The sequence below is a fragment of the Ascaphus truei genome, chromosome 7, assembly GCF_040206685.1.
Source record: "Ascaphus truei isolate aAscTru1 chromosome 7, aAscTru1.hap1, whole genome shotgun sequence".
NCBI classification, from domain to species: domain Eukaryota; kingdom Metazoa; phylum Chordata; class Amphibia; order Anura; family Ascaphidae; genus Ascaphus; species Ascaphus truei.
In genome coordinates this window covers 1,596,271-1,614,555 of record NC_134489.1, presented here as the reverse complement: position 1 = coordinate 1,614,555, position 18,285 = coordinate 1,596,271, and the positions used below count along the sequence as shown (strand labels likewise).

Genomic DNA, 18,285 nt, shown 5'->3' with positions numbered 1-18,285 from the left:
TTGTAAGTGCATTTTTATCCCCCCTCTCCCCCTCCCCTCATTAAATTTACTATTTTACGCTATGGGGCGTGCGCTCTCTCCTCTCTTTTTCTCCTAGATTCACTGTGGATGTGGTTAGTCCACTTCGAGAGCAGCCGGAGACCCCCTGCAATAGCATCAATTTCATATTGGACTTTGAAATAAGGACTGGTTTTTATCCTCCTCCTTTGCACATTTATGTGGTTTTGTCTGTTAAGCACGTTAATGTTATATCATTTGTGAGTGTATAGTTTTTTCTTTGTATAGAGCACAGGTATAGAATTTTAGGTGTTACTATATTAATTGTTTATTTATTGGGATATCAATTTTATTTTCATTTATGTTCTTTTTTGAATTGATTATTTTCATGAACATATATTCACTTGTAACACTTTTTGAGATTTATATATCATTAAGAATCAGAGGCTGCCCTTTTCCTTTATATATATATATATATATATATATATAAACAGAAAAAGAGAGAGAGCGCACAGCCCATAGCATAACACTGTATGTTTATTATAAAAAGGGGGAAGGAGGATGGGGGGTGGGGGGGATTGGAAACGCACTCACAGGATTAAAATATATAAAAAGCAGTTTGTGATTTCATATCACCACCATCCGGTTCTGCATGTGGTATAACGTCTCTAAGGACTCCTCCAGGACTGCCAGACGTGTTCACCATGAACCAGGTATCAGAGGGCTCCGTTCGCCGTCTTTATGCTGTCCCGAAATCAGCTCTCCACTTCCAATGGCCGCTTGTAGTATTTCCACGCTTGGTTTGGCCTCGTGCGCGTGCGCAACGTCGTCGTGACGTAATTGCGCTGTCAGTTTCCCTGACGCGTTTCGTCACCAACGGGCGACTTTCTCAAAGGGCTGATGATGTGTGGAATCAAGTCCTGCCCTCTTTTAGCCAGTCCGCTGCTGGGGTAACCCGTAACAGGGTAATTATATAAACTATCTCCTGCTGGGAAGTTGTTATTAATTTAAGCACCAAATGTATACACAACTGGCTATATAAAGGCTGAATAGGGACTAGTATACAGGAGGATTCGACATAAAATACATAGAGGATCTCAATAGACATATTTTTGTGATAAGATGAATATGCTGAAAGCTTAAAATACAAAGTAAAATATAGATAAAAATACACATAACACATTTATACCTACAGTTCATTAATATCAATAATTCATTAGATTACAATGTACAATTTTTTGACTGATTTATATTTGATATCTTGATAAAAAGGCTAACATAAAAATTAAAACAAAAAGAGGATTGTATAAACTCCTAATAATTATCAATCCTTCTATTGTACATTGTATTTACAAGATATATGTATATTATTATAAAAGACATTACATGAAATTAAAGAATAAATGAAATTAGGTACATGATGACAAATAACAATTGTAAATAGAACAGGATACCCAAAAATCCTGATTTGATTGTCGTTATATATGTATATGCTAAATAGTATAGTTGCAATAAAAACAGCATAATCTTATAAAGTGAGCTAATGAATATTCTACATTAGTTTAACTGGAACAAGAAGCTATATCAACGTATAAGGTCCGCATTTTTTAGAATAATATAATATATTTCTATATATATATATATACTATTTGATATTATTATATATTATATTAAAACCACAGATAAGCTTAAAGCTACGTGATATTACTAGTGGGCTTTTTAATACCCTGATATGTGCTAGATAGGCAATTTGACACATCTCTAACAATATATACTAAATGATTATTTCAATATACACTATACTCATTATATAACATTTATACACAGGTCAATAATGTTGTACATATATATACATACATGCATACATATCACGGTACTGTTTTTGGCGCTACAATTTTTTGCTTTTGTATACGTGTCTTTGACACAAACCGTTTAGTGGCAGCCTTAATAGCACGTTCTATTTAGAATATATAAATTTAGAGAGTTTATTTTATATTTTCAAGTCCAGCATCTAGGACTATAGTTATAATCATGATGCAAATTGCGAAAGAGAGGAATATGAGACGTAGTGGCTTAGTCTCATGCCCAGAGGTAATAAATGATATGATTGTAGATAAAGATATTGATATAAAGAAGAATTTTTATAAATTAGAAAAACTCATGAAGGATGAGATGCGCCACTGGTGGGACGCATACTCCCTTCAGGACTATATAGATAGGAAAATCATTCCCATGGGACTTAGAATAACAAAAGCTCCCACCTTTGAGACTAATATGGAATTCACTAAGGAATGGAATGAGACTATGGATAAATGCTCCTTCTCTCTAATGAGACTCTTGATACAATTTAGAAATACTAAAGTTAAAGAACTCGAATTAGAAATTGATAGTATCCAAGAGGTTCTGAAACCTTTCGCAGACACGAGGGATTTCAAAGAGTTCAATGAAATCACTGAGAAAAGAGTTCTCACTTTTGAGAAGGAGGTTACAGAAAGGAAGGATCTCAAACTTAGTAGGGATAAAGAAGATTATGCGACAGATAAAGTCAGAGTTTGGAAACGCAATTACACTTACAATAGGCGAGGTGGGCGATTCCACTCTGGGCAATAAACAAACAAACAGGGAAGCGCTATATGAGTTAGGATCAGGCCCAGCAGCCACTTTATGTTGAAAACCACATATGAAATGAGCATAAAATTGCATGAATAATTACACAAAAATATATAAAATAAATAGCACAAGTCTCTGCCAGAGAGAAATTGTCCAGGTGGTGTGGATACAAGTTAATGCCCCTGTCTGATAGGACAGACTCGGGCAAGAGTGGCCTGTGAGAGGTGAAAATCCAGAATGGTAGCTAGGATGGAAAGCGCTACCAACTGTGCAGGTGTTGAAGTGTGTAGAAATGGGAAGGTGCCGTAGGCATCAAATGTGGAAAGCGCTCACCCAGACTTCATACACTTCGCGCTGGTGGCTCCTTTTCTTTCCTCCTTCCCAGCACTTGTTGCAGAAACACCGCTCCACAGCTCTCCTGAGCTCGCACACCAGTGATGGAACTGCTCACAGGGCGCCGGGTTTCCGGGTATGACGTCACGGCCGGACGTGACGCACCAACCCTTCCCGGCCGTTGCCTGGAACTACCGGAGTGCACAGGGGCTGAGAGCCAAATCTCACACACTCCACACAGCTTCAGAATCTTCACAGCCTCCGCAGTATACTCTCCAAGGGACTCCACGTAAAACCACCAGGACTGTGGCAATGAGACAGGGATGCACAAGAGTTGTAACCCCTCAAAGCTCCTCCTCCTACGCGTTTCAGCACGTGACGTGCTTTCATCAGGGATACCATGGGGTGTTTGAGTGGACTATAAATACCCCTCTGGACAGGGGTCATCAATTAGCCTAATTGGCTTTCATTGACAATATCACGCCCTGGGTACATCAGTGTACACCAACACAACCCCCATGTAATGGTTCATGTCACAAAAAAACAATTATATAAAGAAAAATTACATAGAAATAAAACAACATAACATTTAAATGAATTGATACATTATTAATAAAAATTACAAAGTCCCAATGTATATATTTTTAAAAAATAAACAACACTCAAAGAGTATATATAAATCTTGAATTCATTTGCTCAATTTAACATTTCATCATTAAGTTTTGTGATATTACTCAAACTGGCCATATATAAAACAATAAATGGCATATAATAAAAATGTACTAAAAATACTATACAACACACCAAGAGTATACTTCAGTAATGAATTTCTTTTACTTAATTGGATACCTCATTGATGAGTCTTATAATGATCAACAAATTAGCTTTAAATACATGAATAAATTGCAACCCATAAAAGAAGAGCATAGATCAACAGGATGAAAAGAAAAAAGAAAAAACATTACACTACAGTACAATTTGGGGAACCTTATTGGAAGAGGACGTATTGGATAAAAAAATTATAAAAATTTATAAATAAATAATAAATGGTTCGTTAAAATATGTATTAAAAATATATAATAAAAATGTATTGAAAATATATATTAAAAATATATATTAAAAATGTAAAAAACCCTCAACTTCATTGAAAGGCAAGGAGGTCCAAGTCCTCATTTAAACCTTTGGGGCTAAGTGTCTGTAGTTTAAAAATCCAATACGTCTCTTGTTTTCTCAATTTTAAAAGTCTATCCCCTCTCATATTCGTTTTCCCAATGTGTTCTATACCCGTGATTCCACTCTGGGTCCAGACGAGGTGGGGGGGGGGGGGGTATCACCCCTACACCCCTAGAGGAAGGGAGGGGCAACATCATACCCCCAGGGACAACAGAAAAAATTCCCCCTACACCTCAGAAGGATCCAGATTGGCCTCAGCTCCCGGCAGTCGTTATTCGGCCCTTGAGGTGGAGCCACTGCCGTCAGAAGAGGCCATTAGTGGACCACCAAATGGACAGATCCATGCCCCGCCAAAACACTGACATAGGAAAGGCTACTAGACCAAAAGACGCTAAGGTAACTAACACATCTCCTCATTTTTTAGACAAAGCACAGAGACAAGAAAAGAAGATAAGGGAGAAGGAGAGAGAAAGAGACAAGGAGAAACAGTATCCGTTATGGGACCGCGAGGCTCCCAACAAATCCCAGAGTCTAGGAAAAAGAGTAGCAGAGGAGTTAGAGCGGGGAGAGTCCAACAGAGGAAGAAGGAGAACAGAAGAAGACTAATATCCCCCAGTGAGGGTAACAGTTCTATATTTAATCTATCTACAAAATTATTATCTATTTATGATATATCTCTATTGGAGAGAGGTCTGTCATTCGCACCGAATACAGGCCCTAATGCCTTTCAACTGTTTGTAGACCTTAATAGTTTCATTAGAAAAATCACTTTAAAAAGACACTATAGTATACAAGAAACTAATATTAAATATAATAAGGAGGCTGAGTTATTGAACACACAGGATCATGCCCACTTAGAAGATCTTACTTCATTGTTGGGAGAATCATGGGGAATTTTGAATGCATCAGGGGAGTGTTTGGATCCTTTGCATCTATCTACACATCCCACTCAAAGTGATTATCATTTAGAGGATGATTTAAACATCATATATTCACCCTTTAAACCCAAATCAATTTTCTTTCCCTACCAGTCTAGGGAAGGATTTATTGAAACCTTCTACAGTTTAGTACTGCAGGACTTTGAGGCATTATGCTGTTAAAAACCTAAAATCAACAAGAATCTTAGTCAAGGGGAACTGGACGCACTAAAAGAATTGAAAGATAATCCCTCCATTATTATCAGGCAGGCTGCGTATCTCCAGGAGGCTCGCAGACTCCTGAGTGACCAGTCCTCCTATATCACCCTTGAGTCCGACCCGGTTATAGGGTATCAGAATGAATTAAAAGAGCTTCTTCTTTTAGCACTCACTCAGGAAATCATCTCAAAAACGGAGTTTAAATTTTTATTTAATTCTCATCCACGAACACCTATTTTTTATCATTTACCTAAGGTGCACAAGTCCCTGACAAACCCCCCTGGCAGGCCCATTGTATCTGGGGTGGAGTCGATGACGTCGAGCTTGTCCCAATATGTGGATTACCATCTTTAACCGTTTGTGGCAAAGCTCAGGTCGCATGTTAGGGACACGCTCCATGTCATCGAAGCCACCTCTGATATCAAGTGGAAGTCCACCTATTTATGGGCCACATGTGATGTGGCCTCGCTATATACCTGTATTGACCATGCCAGGGGTATTGAAGCATTAACATACTGGCTTGACAGGGACTTGTGCATGCCAAAGAAACACAAGTTATTTATTTTAGAGTGTGTTAAATTTATTTTAAATCACAATTATTTTTTGTTTGAGGATATTTTTCATTTACAGATCTGTGGAACGGCTATGGGCACGAGGTTCGCTCCTAGCTATGCAAATCTCTTCATGGGATTTTGGGAGGAGAGATTTGTGTGGCACAATGTGCAGCTCGGAGCGGGCCTCGTGTACTATGGCCGTTTCATAGATGATATGATTTTCATTTGGGACGGGGAGAAGGCAGAACTATTGGAGATCCTTAAATCATTTGATGAGAATCCTTTAGGATTGAAATTTACATTTAACATAAATGCCATCTCCATTGTCTTTTTGGATTTGTTACTCACGTTTGATGATAATTTAAATATTATTACATCCACTCATTTTAAAGAAGTCTCTGTAAACAACTATGTACATGCGTCCAGCAACCATCACAAGCAGTGGTTACAGAACATTCCTCTCGGTCAGTTTCACCGACTCAGGAGAAACTGCTCCAGAGATATTGATTTTGTTCAGCAGTCAGAACAACTCAGCCTTAAATTTAAACAAAAGGGTTATGATAACCAATTAATTGATAAATCTTTTAAGAAAGTCAGTTCCTTGGATAGGTCCACCATGCTACAAACATCGAAGAATAGGCAGGTCACATCGCGTCTGGGTTATAACTCACCTGTGATTGTAGATAAATCTGCTACATCTAGTTTAAGATTTATCACAACCTACAATCAGTCTCATATGGCTATACAAAAAATTGTGAGCAATCACTGGGGAGTTCTCAGATGTGATCCTCACTTGAAGGGCATCCTTCCGGATCGGGCATCTATAGTCTACAGAAAGGCCAGAAGCATGAAGAGTATTATAGCTCCAACCAAATTGAAATCAGATAATATCTCTAACAAATTAGCTTCTAATGGCATTAAAGGGAATCACAAATGTGGACGTAGTAGATGCATTACCTGTAGACATTTAAAAGTCCGGTGCGATTTCAGTTCTCCCAATAGAGATATTATCTATCAGGTTAGAAATTATATCAACTGTCTGTAAGGAATCCACTACTGGCTTTGACTATTGCCTTGCAGACCTGTGCAGTTGCAAGCTTCCTCTGGCAATCTACTGTATGGCACAGGTGCTGCCTCTCATTGCAGCTTCTGCCCTGTGTTCTTTCATTGGAGGAATTCTCACACACTCTCCTCCTGTGATTGGATCTCCGCCCTTTATATTCTAGGCGTCGGCACTGAACCAGTGCCGAGCATAACTATTCATATCTCTATGTTACTGACTCTGCCACAAACCACCCCAGGCCTCTCTCCTAGTGTTCTTACCTTCAAGTTCCTGAGTATCCAGAGGTCTGGACCTGGACGTCTGTGCTGAAGCGTTGTTGCCAGCACTGGCCTGCTGCTATCTCCTTGCAGTGGCCTGCCCTGGACGTTTGTGCTGAAGCGTTGTTGCCAGCACTGGCCTGCGGCTATTCCCCTGCAGTGGCCTGTTCTGAACGTCTGTGCTGAAGCGTGTTGCCAGCACCGGTACCTACTGCATTCCCTCCTAGCAGTGGCTACCCTTCCTTTCCTGCGGCCTGCTGCTATCCTCTTGCAGTGGCCTGCCTTGGACTTCTGCGCTGAAGCGTTGGTTCTTCCCGACGCTGCCCTGCGGTGAACTTCGGCCAGCCTGCTGTCTCCTCCTGCTGAGATCGGCGTCATGGGCCGAGGCCGCTCCTCGCGCAGAAGCCACCCCCGCGCTCACGCTCCTAAGCTGAAGCGGGGTACTCCTGACTTCCTGTTGCCGAACTCCTGCTTCATTAACGACGATGCTGCCTTCTCCAATCCTGACCCTGCGATGTACGACTACGAACTGCGCACTCCGGATCAGTCTGCGTGGACTAAGGTCGGTGATTATATAACCCCACCTCAGCCCCGCGGTCCGGTCCCGGTTTGTGGTGAGCATCGGCGTAACACTGTCTGAGCTCATTTGTGGTGTACTGCATCCAGTGCGGTTGCGGCCTACGCTACGTTGGGCGCACCACCAGATCCCTCTGCACACGTTTCCTAGAGCACAGAAGGAGTGTCATAAAGGGAGTAATTGTCAATAGTATCTCCCGACACTATAAAGCTATACATAATCAGGACCCAAAATGTATGACAATAATGGAATATATCTCACCCTGTGCTCTGGGAGGCGATCGTTACAAGATTCTGTGCAGACAGAAGACTTATTGGATCGACCAGTTAGGGACTCTTACCCCTGGAGGACTCAATGAGTGTCTGGATGCAAGTACACTGGTCTGATCTTCTGACCTCTTGGACTCTCGTCGCTCTAATCAAGGGAATCCAGTCATCAGCTCTCTTCCCTCGGTCCTCTTTTTCCTACACTCCCACAATCCAAGCAGTTTTTGTTCATCCAATCCTATCCCCCCTTACCCCCCGCCCCCCCCATTCCCTCACCCCATACCCCCCTCCCCCCCCCTCCCCATTTCCCAATATCCACAGAAATTTAACCACAATTAATTTCATTAAGGAATATATATCCTAAAAATTCAAAAGAAGTGTCCGCAACAGGCTAATACTAGTTCCATTTATTTAATATCACGGTATATATACACTCATGATGGTAGGAAATAACCACAGTCATTCAAGATTCACCAATCCTTGAACTCTTCCTCTCTCCTTCGCTAGTATATATGTATGTGTATATGTGCATGTACAGTATGTATATATATGTACAAGATTATTGACCTGTGTATAAATGTTATATAATGAGTATAGTGTATATTGAAATAATCATTTAGTATATATTGTTAGAGATGTGTCAAATTGCCTATCTAGCACATATCAGGGTATTAAAAAGCCCACTAGTAATATCACGTAGCTTTAAGCCTATCTGTGGTTTTAATATAATATATAATAATATCAAATAGTATATATATATAGAAATATATTATATTATTCTAAAAAATGCGGACCTTATACGTTGATATAGCTTCTTGTTCCAGTTAAACTAATGTAGAATATTCATTAGCTCACTTTATAAGATTATGCTGTTTTTATTGCAACTATACTATTTAGCATATACATATATAACGACAATCAAATCAGGAATTTTGGGTATCCTGTTCTATTTACAATTGTTATTTGTCATCATGTACCTAATTTCATTTATTCTTTAATTTCATGTAATGTCTTTTATAATAATATACATATATCTTGTAAATACAATGTACAATAGAAGGATTGATAATTATTAGGAGTTTATACAATCCTCTTTTTGTTTTAATTTTTATGTTAGCCTTTTTATCAAGATATCAAATATAAATCAGTCAAAAAATTGTACATTGTAATCTAATGAATTATTGATATTAATGAACTGTAGGTATAAATGTGTTATGTGTATTTTTATCTATATTTTACTTTGTATTTTAAGCTTTCAGCATATTCATCTTATCACAAAAATATGTCTATTGAGATCCTCTATGTATTTTATGTCGAATCCTCCTGTATACTAGTCCCTATTCAGCCTTTATATAGCCAGTTGTGTATACATTTGGTGCTTAAATTAATAACAGCTTCCCAGCAGGAGATAGTTTATATAATTACCCTGTTACGGGTTACCCCAGCAACGGACTGGCTATAAGAGGACAGGACTTGATTCCACACATCATCAGCCCTTTGAGAAAGTCGCCAGTTGGTGACGAAACGCGTCAGGGAAACTGACAGCGCAATTACGTCACGACGACGTTGCGCACGCGCACGAGGCCAAACCAAGCGTGGAAATACTACAAGCGGCCATTGGAAGTGGAGAGCTTATTTCGGGACAGCATAAAGACGGCGAACGGAGCCCTCTGATACCTGGTTCATGGTGAACACGTCTGGCAGTCCTGGAGGAATCCTTAGAGACGTTATACCGCATGCAGAACCGGATGGTGGTGATATGAAATCACAAACTGCTTTTTATATATTTTAATCCTGTGAGTGCGTTTCCAATCCCCCCCACCCCCCATCCTCCTTCCCCCTTTTTATAATAAACATACAGTGTTATGCTATGGGCTGTGCGCTCTCTCTCTTTTTCGGTTTTTAGATATTTGTGGAGGTGGTTAACCCCGTGTGAGAGCAGCCGAAGACCCCTTTATCTACACCATTATGGACTAACTATTGAAGGACTGGTTGGACTTTTTTACATAATTTTCTTTTTTCTTTCTTTTAGCACTTTTTATGTATATGAAATAGGTTGTGTTTTAGTATAGTTTATTAGGCAATATTGTTCACAAATTATATGTTGTTAGAAAAAAAAATTCACATTAATTTATGCACTTTTAGCAATATTCACACAATCCATTTGATTGATGGAACTATAGTTCACTTATCACAAAATATCACGGTACTGTTTTTGGCGCTACAATTTTTTGCTTTATATATATATATATTATTAAATAATATTCTTATAAATGTGCATTATTCACGTTTATCCATGTTTTACAAATGTTTTCTAAATGTTAATCCAATTTCAATCTGCCAGAAGAACTTAATAAAGACTGCATTATGTATTCATGATTATTTTTAAATTTGTATTTTTTGGTTCCTGATAAAATAAAATAAATATTTATTTACATTCCTGCTAATCATAATCATTGACAACACCACCCCCCACACACACACACCTACAGTACACCAATGAATAAAAATGAATGACAAAACAACATGAATCACTTAATGTTTTTTTTTAACTCTCAATTCTCACAATGCTGTGCAAATCAGATTTACATTTTAAATTCGAGAAGGGATTTTCCAAAGCGTTACCATAAACTAAGCCTCAAAGGGTTGGGTGAGTCATGTGTTAGTTCCCATCTCAAAGAGGATTACAGTACATGCAGGAGCAGTGAGGTGATTGACGCTCGGCTAGGGACGGATTAAAAACACAATGACTAGCTTCAGAAAATTAATGACTCTGTGGAGGGGGGGGGGTAGTTGGGCGAGTCATGCGCAGTAAGCAGCTAGCTCCCATCTCAAAGAGGATTACATTCAGAAAATTAATGACTATGTGGAGGTGTCTGTCGATAAGAGTTTGTGTGTGCGTGGGGGAGGGATGAAGGATTAGTTGTGCAGCAGTTCAAAGAAATTACATAGAGTAGAGTACAGTAATTTCAAAAGGCAGTTCAACATCATAATTTGATCCCTACACCCCCAAATAAAGTACATAAAAAGCATACAATTCAACCATGTGCAGTCAAACGCACAGGGTCGCAGTCAAAAGCTACAGCACAGATTGAATATCGTAATATCAAGATTGTTTCTGCAGGCTTGTGGATAAAATAAAAGTTAAAAAATTATAATTAAAAATTTTTTTTGTTTTTGGGGCACTCAAGCAAGCAGTGGTGGGTGAAGTTGCAGGCGCATGAGCAGTAATCAACTAGCTCCCATCCGAAAGAGGATTACACACAGGCGCATAGAGAGGCGATGCTCTGTGCAAATCAAATTGGAGAAGGGATTTTCCAAAGCGTTACTGTAAACAAAGCCTCAAAGGGTTGGGGGTTGGGTGAGTCATGCGCAGTAAGCAGCTAGCTCCCATCTCAAAGAGGATTACACGCAGGCGCAGTGAGGCTTTGTAGCTCGGCTATGGACGGACTAAGAACACAATGTCAAGATTCAGAAAATTAAAGACTCCGTGGAATTTCAAATCCTTGAGCTAGCCTTGTGTGTGTTCGTGGGGGAGGGGGCTACAGGGTACAGCTGCATGAAGTTCAAAGATAATGACATACTGTACTATAATTTCAGTACGTACAGTAAAAAGCACACAAACCAACCATGTGCAGTCAAACGCACAGGGTCGCAGTCAAAAGCTACAGCACAGATTGAATATCATAACACAGTATCAAGTTGGCTTTTGCAGGCTTGTGGAGAAAATAAAAATACAAAAAATTAGAATAAAAAAACATTTTGTTTTATTTGTTTTTGGTCACACACTCAAGTAAGGCGAAGTTACAGGCGCATGCGTAGTAACCACCTGCTGTCAAGCAGGAATGTGATTGAAACCAGACACACGTTCAAAGGAATGGTGTGGGAGAGATGTACTGCATTGCACAGAAGATAAGAAGTTGAAATACCCTGCAGTGCAGTTAATTATCCTGGGCGAGGGGAGAGCGCTGTATATGCCGAAATGTGACACTGTTACAGTACTGTACACTCCTATGCGTTTCAACAATTTTCAAATGAGACATACTGTACAGTACAGCACTGCAAATGCATGTACTGTATACTTTAAATATGCTAATTTACAATTACTGCGCGAGCACACACAGACTGTGTACTGACGTAGGTTGAACCGCGAAAGTATTAGACTTCCAAGACAACAGCTCGCAAACGCCCCCCTGAGTTTTTACACGGCATTTCAGTATTGCAGACAGCGAGAATAAAATGCTAATATCACGAGCGCAAAAATAACGCAATTCACTCAGGGAAAAAAATGAAAAAAAAAACGCACCTAACCGGGATTATCTGAGAGCCGCGGATCTAGCCGTTTTAGACTCAGGTCGGCCGCCACTGTATGGATCATCCAAACAACCAAATTGTAGAGAACTTTTCTTCTGTCTTGTATTGACACCGAAGTCTCTACTTGTTTTAATCTGCTTTTATTAACAAATTGTAAGTGAAGATCTCACTGAAATATAAGGTACACTCTAATGATTTTTAAAGACGCATTTTTAACGTTAATTAATAAAAAAAAAAACACTAGGAATCGGTCTAATGCACTTTAGAACTAGCTGTTGGGTACCATTAATAGTGTGTATTAAAAAATTAGAACCTCAACATTAAATTTGGTCTCATCTGGAACCGCTCCATTCAGTTGAATTACCAGACTGTAAATTACTGTAAATGTTGGCAGAAATTAAGAGTACAATATCACCTTACCTTAATGGAGAGAGCAAGTATATGTAGGACTCATTGCAACAATGAATTTTTACATGTGCATCAACCAGGGTCTCCGAGCTTTTAGCCAATGTCTGTCTATAAACTTGACTCATCACAACCATCCGATAGCCACGTGGTACCTTGTAAATGTTGCAGGCAACTTTAGCCCTTTTATTTGATCCGTCAACTGAAATGAAGTGAAAGTAAACGTATCTATTAGTTCAAATTTTAACATGATAATAAACTGCTACGTTTTTTTTTCTTTTAAGCTTACCTGAACTGGAAGGGGTCACAGAGCTCTTTTGTGGCCTTCTGTACTATAAGAACTGGGTGAATATTTGTCGTTTTTTTGTGCTCTGAAACAGAGGATTCCCAGAAATCGGGTGACTATGCATTGACTCCTGGGGACAACTCGGTTCAAGGGTATCGCCTCCTGTGAAATTGCTAACTTCATAAGAATAGGCGATTTACAAATTAATTAGGGCAAAATTAAGTCAATCCTTGATTGAGGAGTGCAGACAGCAGGCTTAACGTAGCTGCAAAGACAAATAAGATCTCATCTTGCATTAAACAGGGAATGGATGGAAGGGAAATTAACATAATTAAGCCCAGTGATTCCCAACCTTTTTTGTTTGGAGGAACTCTAAGTATTTCGAAAAATTTCGGGGAACCCCAATCTGGATGACATGTTCGACAAAGGTAAATCACAAAATAGACGTGTAAAGAAGTACTAATAGCAGGGTAATAAATAATAATGAACTCATACTTTTGAATAAACAAATGTGTATATATTTTGATAATGATTTTGGTTTAAACATCACCCCCCCCCCAAAATCTCACATCACACACCCCTGATCGATCGATCTCACCCCCTCCACATCTCCCTCCTTCTCTCTCTCTCCTCCCCCCTCTCCACACACACACTCCCCCTCCTCCTCACACAGACTCTACCCCTCCTCCTTCTAAACCCGCGCTCTCTATCACACACACGCACACGCACACACCCGCTCTCATGCACACGCACGCACTCCCCACCCGCTCTCATGCACACGCACTCCCCACCCCATGCACGCACTCCCCCCGCACGCACTCCCCCCCACACACACACACACCCACACACACACCCCCACACACACACACACACTCCCCCCCCACACACACACACACTCCCCCCCCCCACACACACACACTCCCCCCCACACACACACACTCCCCCCCACACACACACACTCCCCCCCCACACACACACACACCCCCCCCACACACACACTCCCCCCCAACCCCCCCCACACACACACTCCCCCCCCACACACACACACCCCCCCCCCACACACACACTCCCCCCCCACACACACACACACCCCCCCCACACACACACACTCCCCCCCCCACACACACACACTCCCCCCCCACACACACACACTCCCCCCCCACACACACACACTCCCCCCCCCACACACACACACTCCCCCCCCCACACACACACACCTCCCCCCCACACACACACACTCCCCCCCACACACACACACTCCCCCTCCAACACACACACTCCCCCCCACACACACACACTCCCCCCCCACACACACACACTCCCCCCCCACACACACACACTCCCCCCCCACACACACACACTCCCCCCCCACACACACACACTCCCCCCCCACACACACACTCCCCCCCACACACACTCCCCCCCCACACACACTCCCCCCCCACACACACTCCCCCCCCACACACACACTCCCCCCCACACACACTCCCCCCCACACACACACCCCCCCACACACACACTCCCCCCCCACACACACACTCCCCCCCCACACACACACTCCCCCCCCACACACACACTCCCCCCCCACACACACACTCCCCCCCCACACACACACTCCCCCCACACACACACTCCCCCCCCACACACACACTCCCCCCCCACACACACACACTCCCCCCCCCACACACACACACTCCCCCCCCCCACACACACACACACACTCCCCCCCACACACACTCACACACTCCCCCCCACACACACACTTCTACACCCGCTCTCTCTCACACACACGCACACACACGCTCTCTCTCACACACACGTACACACACGCTCTCTCTCACACACACGCACACACACCCGCTCTCATGCACACGCACGCACTCCCCACCCGCTCTCATGCACACGCATGCACTCCCCCCCCGCACGCTCTCCCCCCACACACACTCCCCCCCCACACACACACTCCCACACACACTCCCCCACACACACTCCCCCCCCACACACACACACACACACTCCCCCACACACACACTCGCCCCCCCCACACACACACACGCCCCACACACACACACACTCCCCCCCACACACACACACACTCCCCCCCCACACACACACACACTCTCCCCCCCCACACACACACTCCCCCCCCTCCACACACACACCCCCTCCACACACACACACACCCCTCCACACACTCCCCCCCTCCACCACACACACACACCCCCACACACACACTCCCCCCCTCCACACACACTCCCCCCCTCCACACACACTCCCCCCCTCCACCCACACACACCCCACACACATATACTCCCCCCCACACACACTCTCCCCCCCACACACACTCTCCCCCCCACACACACTCTCCCCCCCACACACACACACACTCTCTCCCCCACACACACACTCTCCCCCCACACACACACACACTCTCCCCCCCCCCCACACACACACTCTCCACACACCCCCACACACACTCTCCACCCCCCACACACACACACTCTCCACCCCCCACACACACACACTCCACCCCCCACACACACACACTCCACCCCCCACACACACATACTCTCCCCCCCACACACACACACTCTCCCCCCACACACACTCTCCCCCCCCACACACACTCTTCCCCCCCCCACACACACACACACACTCTTCCCCCCCCCCACACACACTCTCCCCTCCCACACACACACACACACTCTCCCCTCCCACACACACACACACTCTCCCCCCCACACACACACACTCTCCCCCCCACACACACACACTCCCCCCCCCACACACACACACTCCCCCCCCCACACACACACACTCCCCCCCCCACACACACACACTCCCCCCCCCACACACACTCCCCCCCACACACACACACACACTCTCCCCCCCCACACACACACACACATTCTCCCCCACACACACACACACTCTCCTCCCTCCCACACACACACACACACACACACACACACACACACACACCCCCACACACACACACTCCCCCCCCCCACACACACACACTCGCCCCCCACACACACACACACACACACACTCCCCCCCACACACACTCTCTCCCCACACCACACACACACTCTCCCCCCCCACACACACACTCTCCCCCCCCACACATACACATTCTACCCCCCCACACACACACTCCCCCTCCACACACACGCACCCCGTCACACACTTCACCCCCCCCCCCGCCGTCACACTTTCCCCCCCGCCGTCACACACTTTCCCCCCCGCCGTCACACACTTTCCCCCCCGCCGTCACACACTTTCCCCCCCGCCCGTCACACACTTTCCCCCCCGCCCGTCACACACTTTCCCCCCCGCCCGTCACACACTTTCCCCCCCGCCCGTCACACACTTTCCCCCCCCCCCGTCACACACTTTCTCCCCCCCCCCCCGTCACACACTTCCCCCCCCCGTCACACACTTCCCCCCCCCCCCCCCGTCACACACTTTCCCCCCCGTCACACACTTCCCCCCCCCCCCGTCACACACTTTCCCCCCGTCACACACTTTCCCCCCGTCACACACTTTCCCCCCGTCACACACTTTCCCCCCGTCACACACTTTCCCCCCGTCACACACTTTCCCCCCGTCACACACTTTCCCCCCGTCACACACTTTCCCCCCGTCACACACTTTCCCCCCGTCACACACTTTCCCCCCGTCACACACTTTCCCCCCGTCACACACTTTCCCCCCCCGTCACACACTTTCCCCCCCCCCCGTCACACACTTTCCCCCCCCCCCGTCACACACTTTCCCCCCCCCGTCACACACTTTCCCCCCCCCCCGTCACACACTTCCCCCCCGTCACACACTTCCCCCCCCCCGTCACATACTTTCCCCCCCCCACACACACACACTCTCCCCCCCACACACACACACTCCCCCCCCCCCACACACACACTCCCCCCCCCACACACACACACTCCCCCCCCCCCCACACACACACACTCCCCCCCCACACACACTCCCCCCCACACACACACACACTCTCCCCCCCCACACACACACACACATTCTCCCCCACACACACACACACTCTCCTCCCTCCCACACACACACACACACACACACACACACACCCACACACTCCCCCCCCCCACACACACACACTCGCCCCCCACACACACACACACTCCCCCCCACACACACTCTCTCCCCACACCACACACACACTCTCCCCCCCCACACACACACTCTCCCCCCCCACACATACACATTCTACCCCCCCACACACACACTCCCCCTCCACACACACACACGCACCCCGTCACACACTTCACCCCCCCCCCCGCCGTCACACTTTCCCCCCCGCCGTCACACACTTTCCCCCCCGCCGTCACACACTTTCCCCCCCGCCGTCACACACTTTCCCCCCCGCCCGTCACACACTTTCCCCCCCGCCCGTCACACACTTTCCCCCCCGCCCGTCACACACTTTCCCCCCCGCCCGTCACACACTTTCCCCCCCGCCCGTCACACACTTTCCCCCCCGCCCGTCACACACTTTCCCCCCCGCCCGTCACACACTTTCCCCCCCGCCCGTCACACACTTTCCCCCCCCCGTCACACACTTTCCCCCCCCCCGTCACACACTTCCCCCCCCCCCCCGTCACACACTTTCCCCCCCGTCACACACTTCCCCCCCCCCCCCCGTCACACACTTTCCCCCCGTCACACACTTTCCCCCCGTCACACATTTTCCCCCCGTCACACACTTTCCCCCCGTCACACACTTTCCCCCCGTCACACACTTTCCCCCCGTCACACACTTTCCCCCCGTCACACACTTTCCCCCCGTCACACACTTTCCCCCCGTCACACACTTTCCCCCCGTCACACACTTCCCCCCCCCCGTCACACACTTTCCCCCCCCCCCCGTCACACACTTTCCCCCCCCCGTCACACACTTTCCCCCCCCCCCGTCACACACTTCCCCCCCGTCACACACTTCCCCCCCCCCCCGTCACATACTTTCCCCCCCCCCCGTCACACACTTTCCCCCCCCCGTCACACACTTTCCCCCCCCCCCCCCGTCACACACTTCCCCCCCGTCACACACTTCCCCCCCCCCGTCACACACTTCCCCCCCGTCACACACTTCCCCCCCGTCACACACTTCCCCCCCGTCACACACTCCACCCCCCCCCGTCACACACTTCCCCCCCCCCCGTCACACACTTCCCCCCCGGTCACACACTTCCCCCCCCCCCCACACTTCCCCCCCCCGTCACACACTTCCCCCCCCCTCCAGCTTCCTCACTAAAATATCTGTGTGTATACATACAGTATG

General features: G+C 45.9%; 1 protein-coding gene across 12 annotated transcripts in view; it reads right to left on the bottom strand.

Annotated features, from left to right (window-relative positions):
- The window catches only part of TBCCD1 (TBCC domain containing 1), a 234,299-nt gene that overhangs the window by 163,870 nt on the left and 52,144 nt on the right, over window positions 1–18,285 (bottom strand). For all 12 annotated transcript variants that reach the window (XM_075606830.1, XM_075606819.1, XM_075606820.1 and 9 more), the window contains exon 4: window positions 12,701–12,887. In XM_075606830.1, the coding sequence (XP_075462945.1) occupies window positions 12,701–12,887 (187 nt within the window). The remainder of the gene's footprint in view (window positions 1–12,700; window positions 12,888–18,285) is intronic.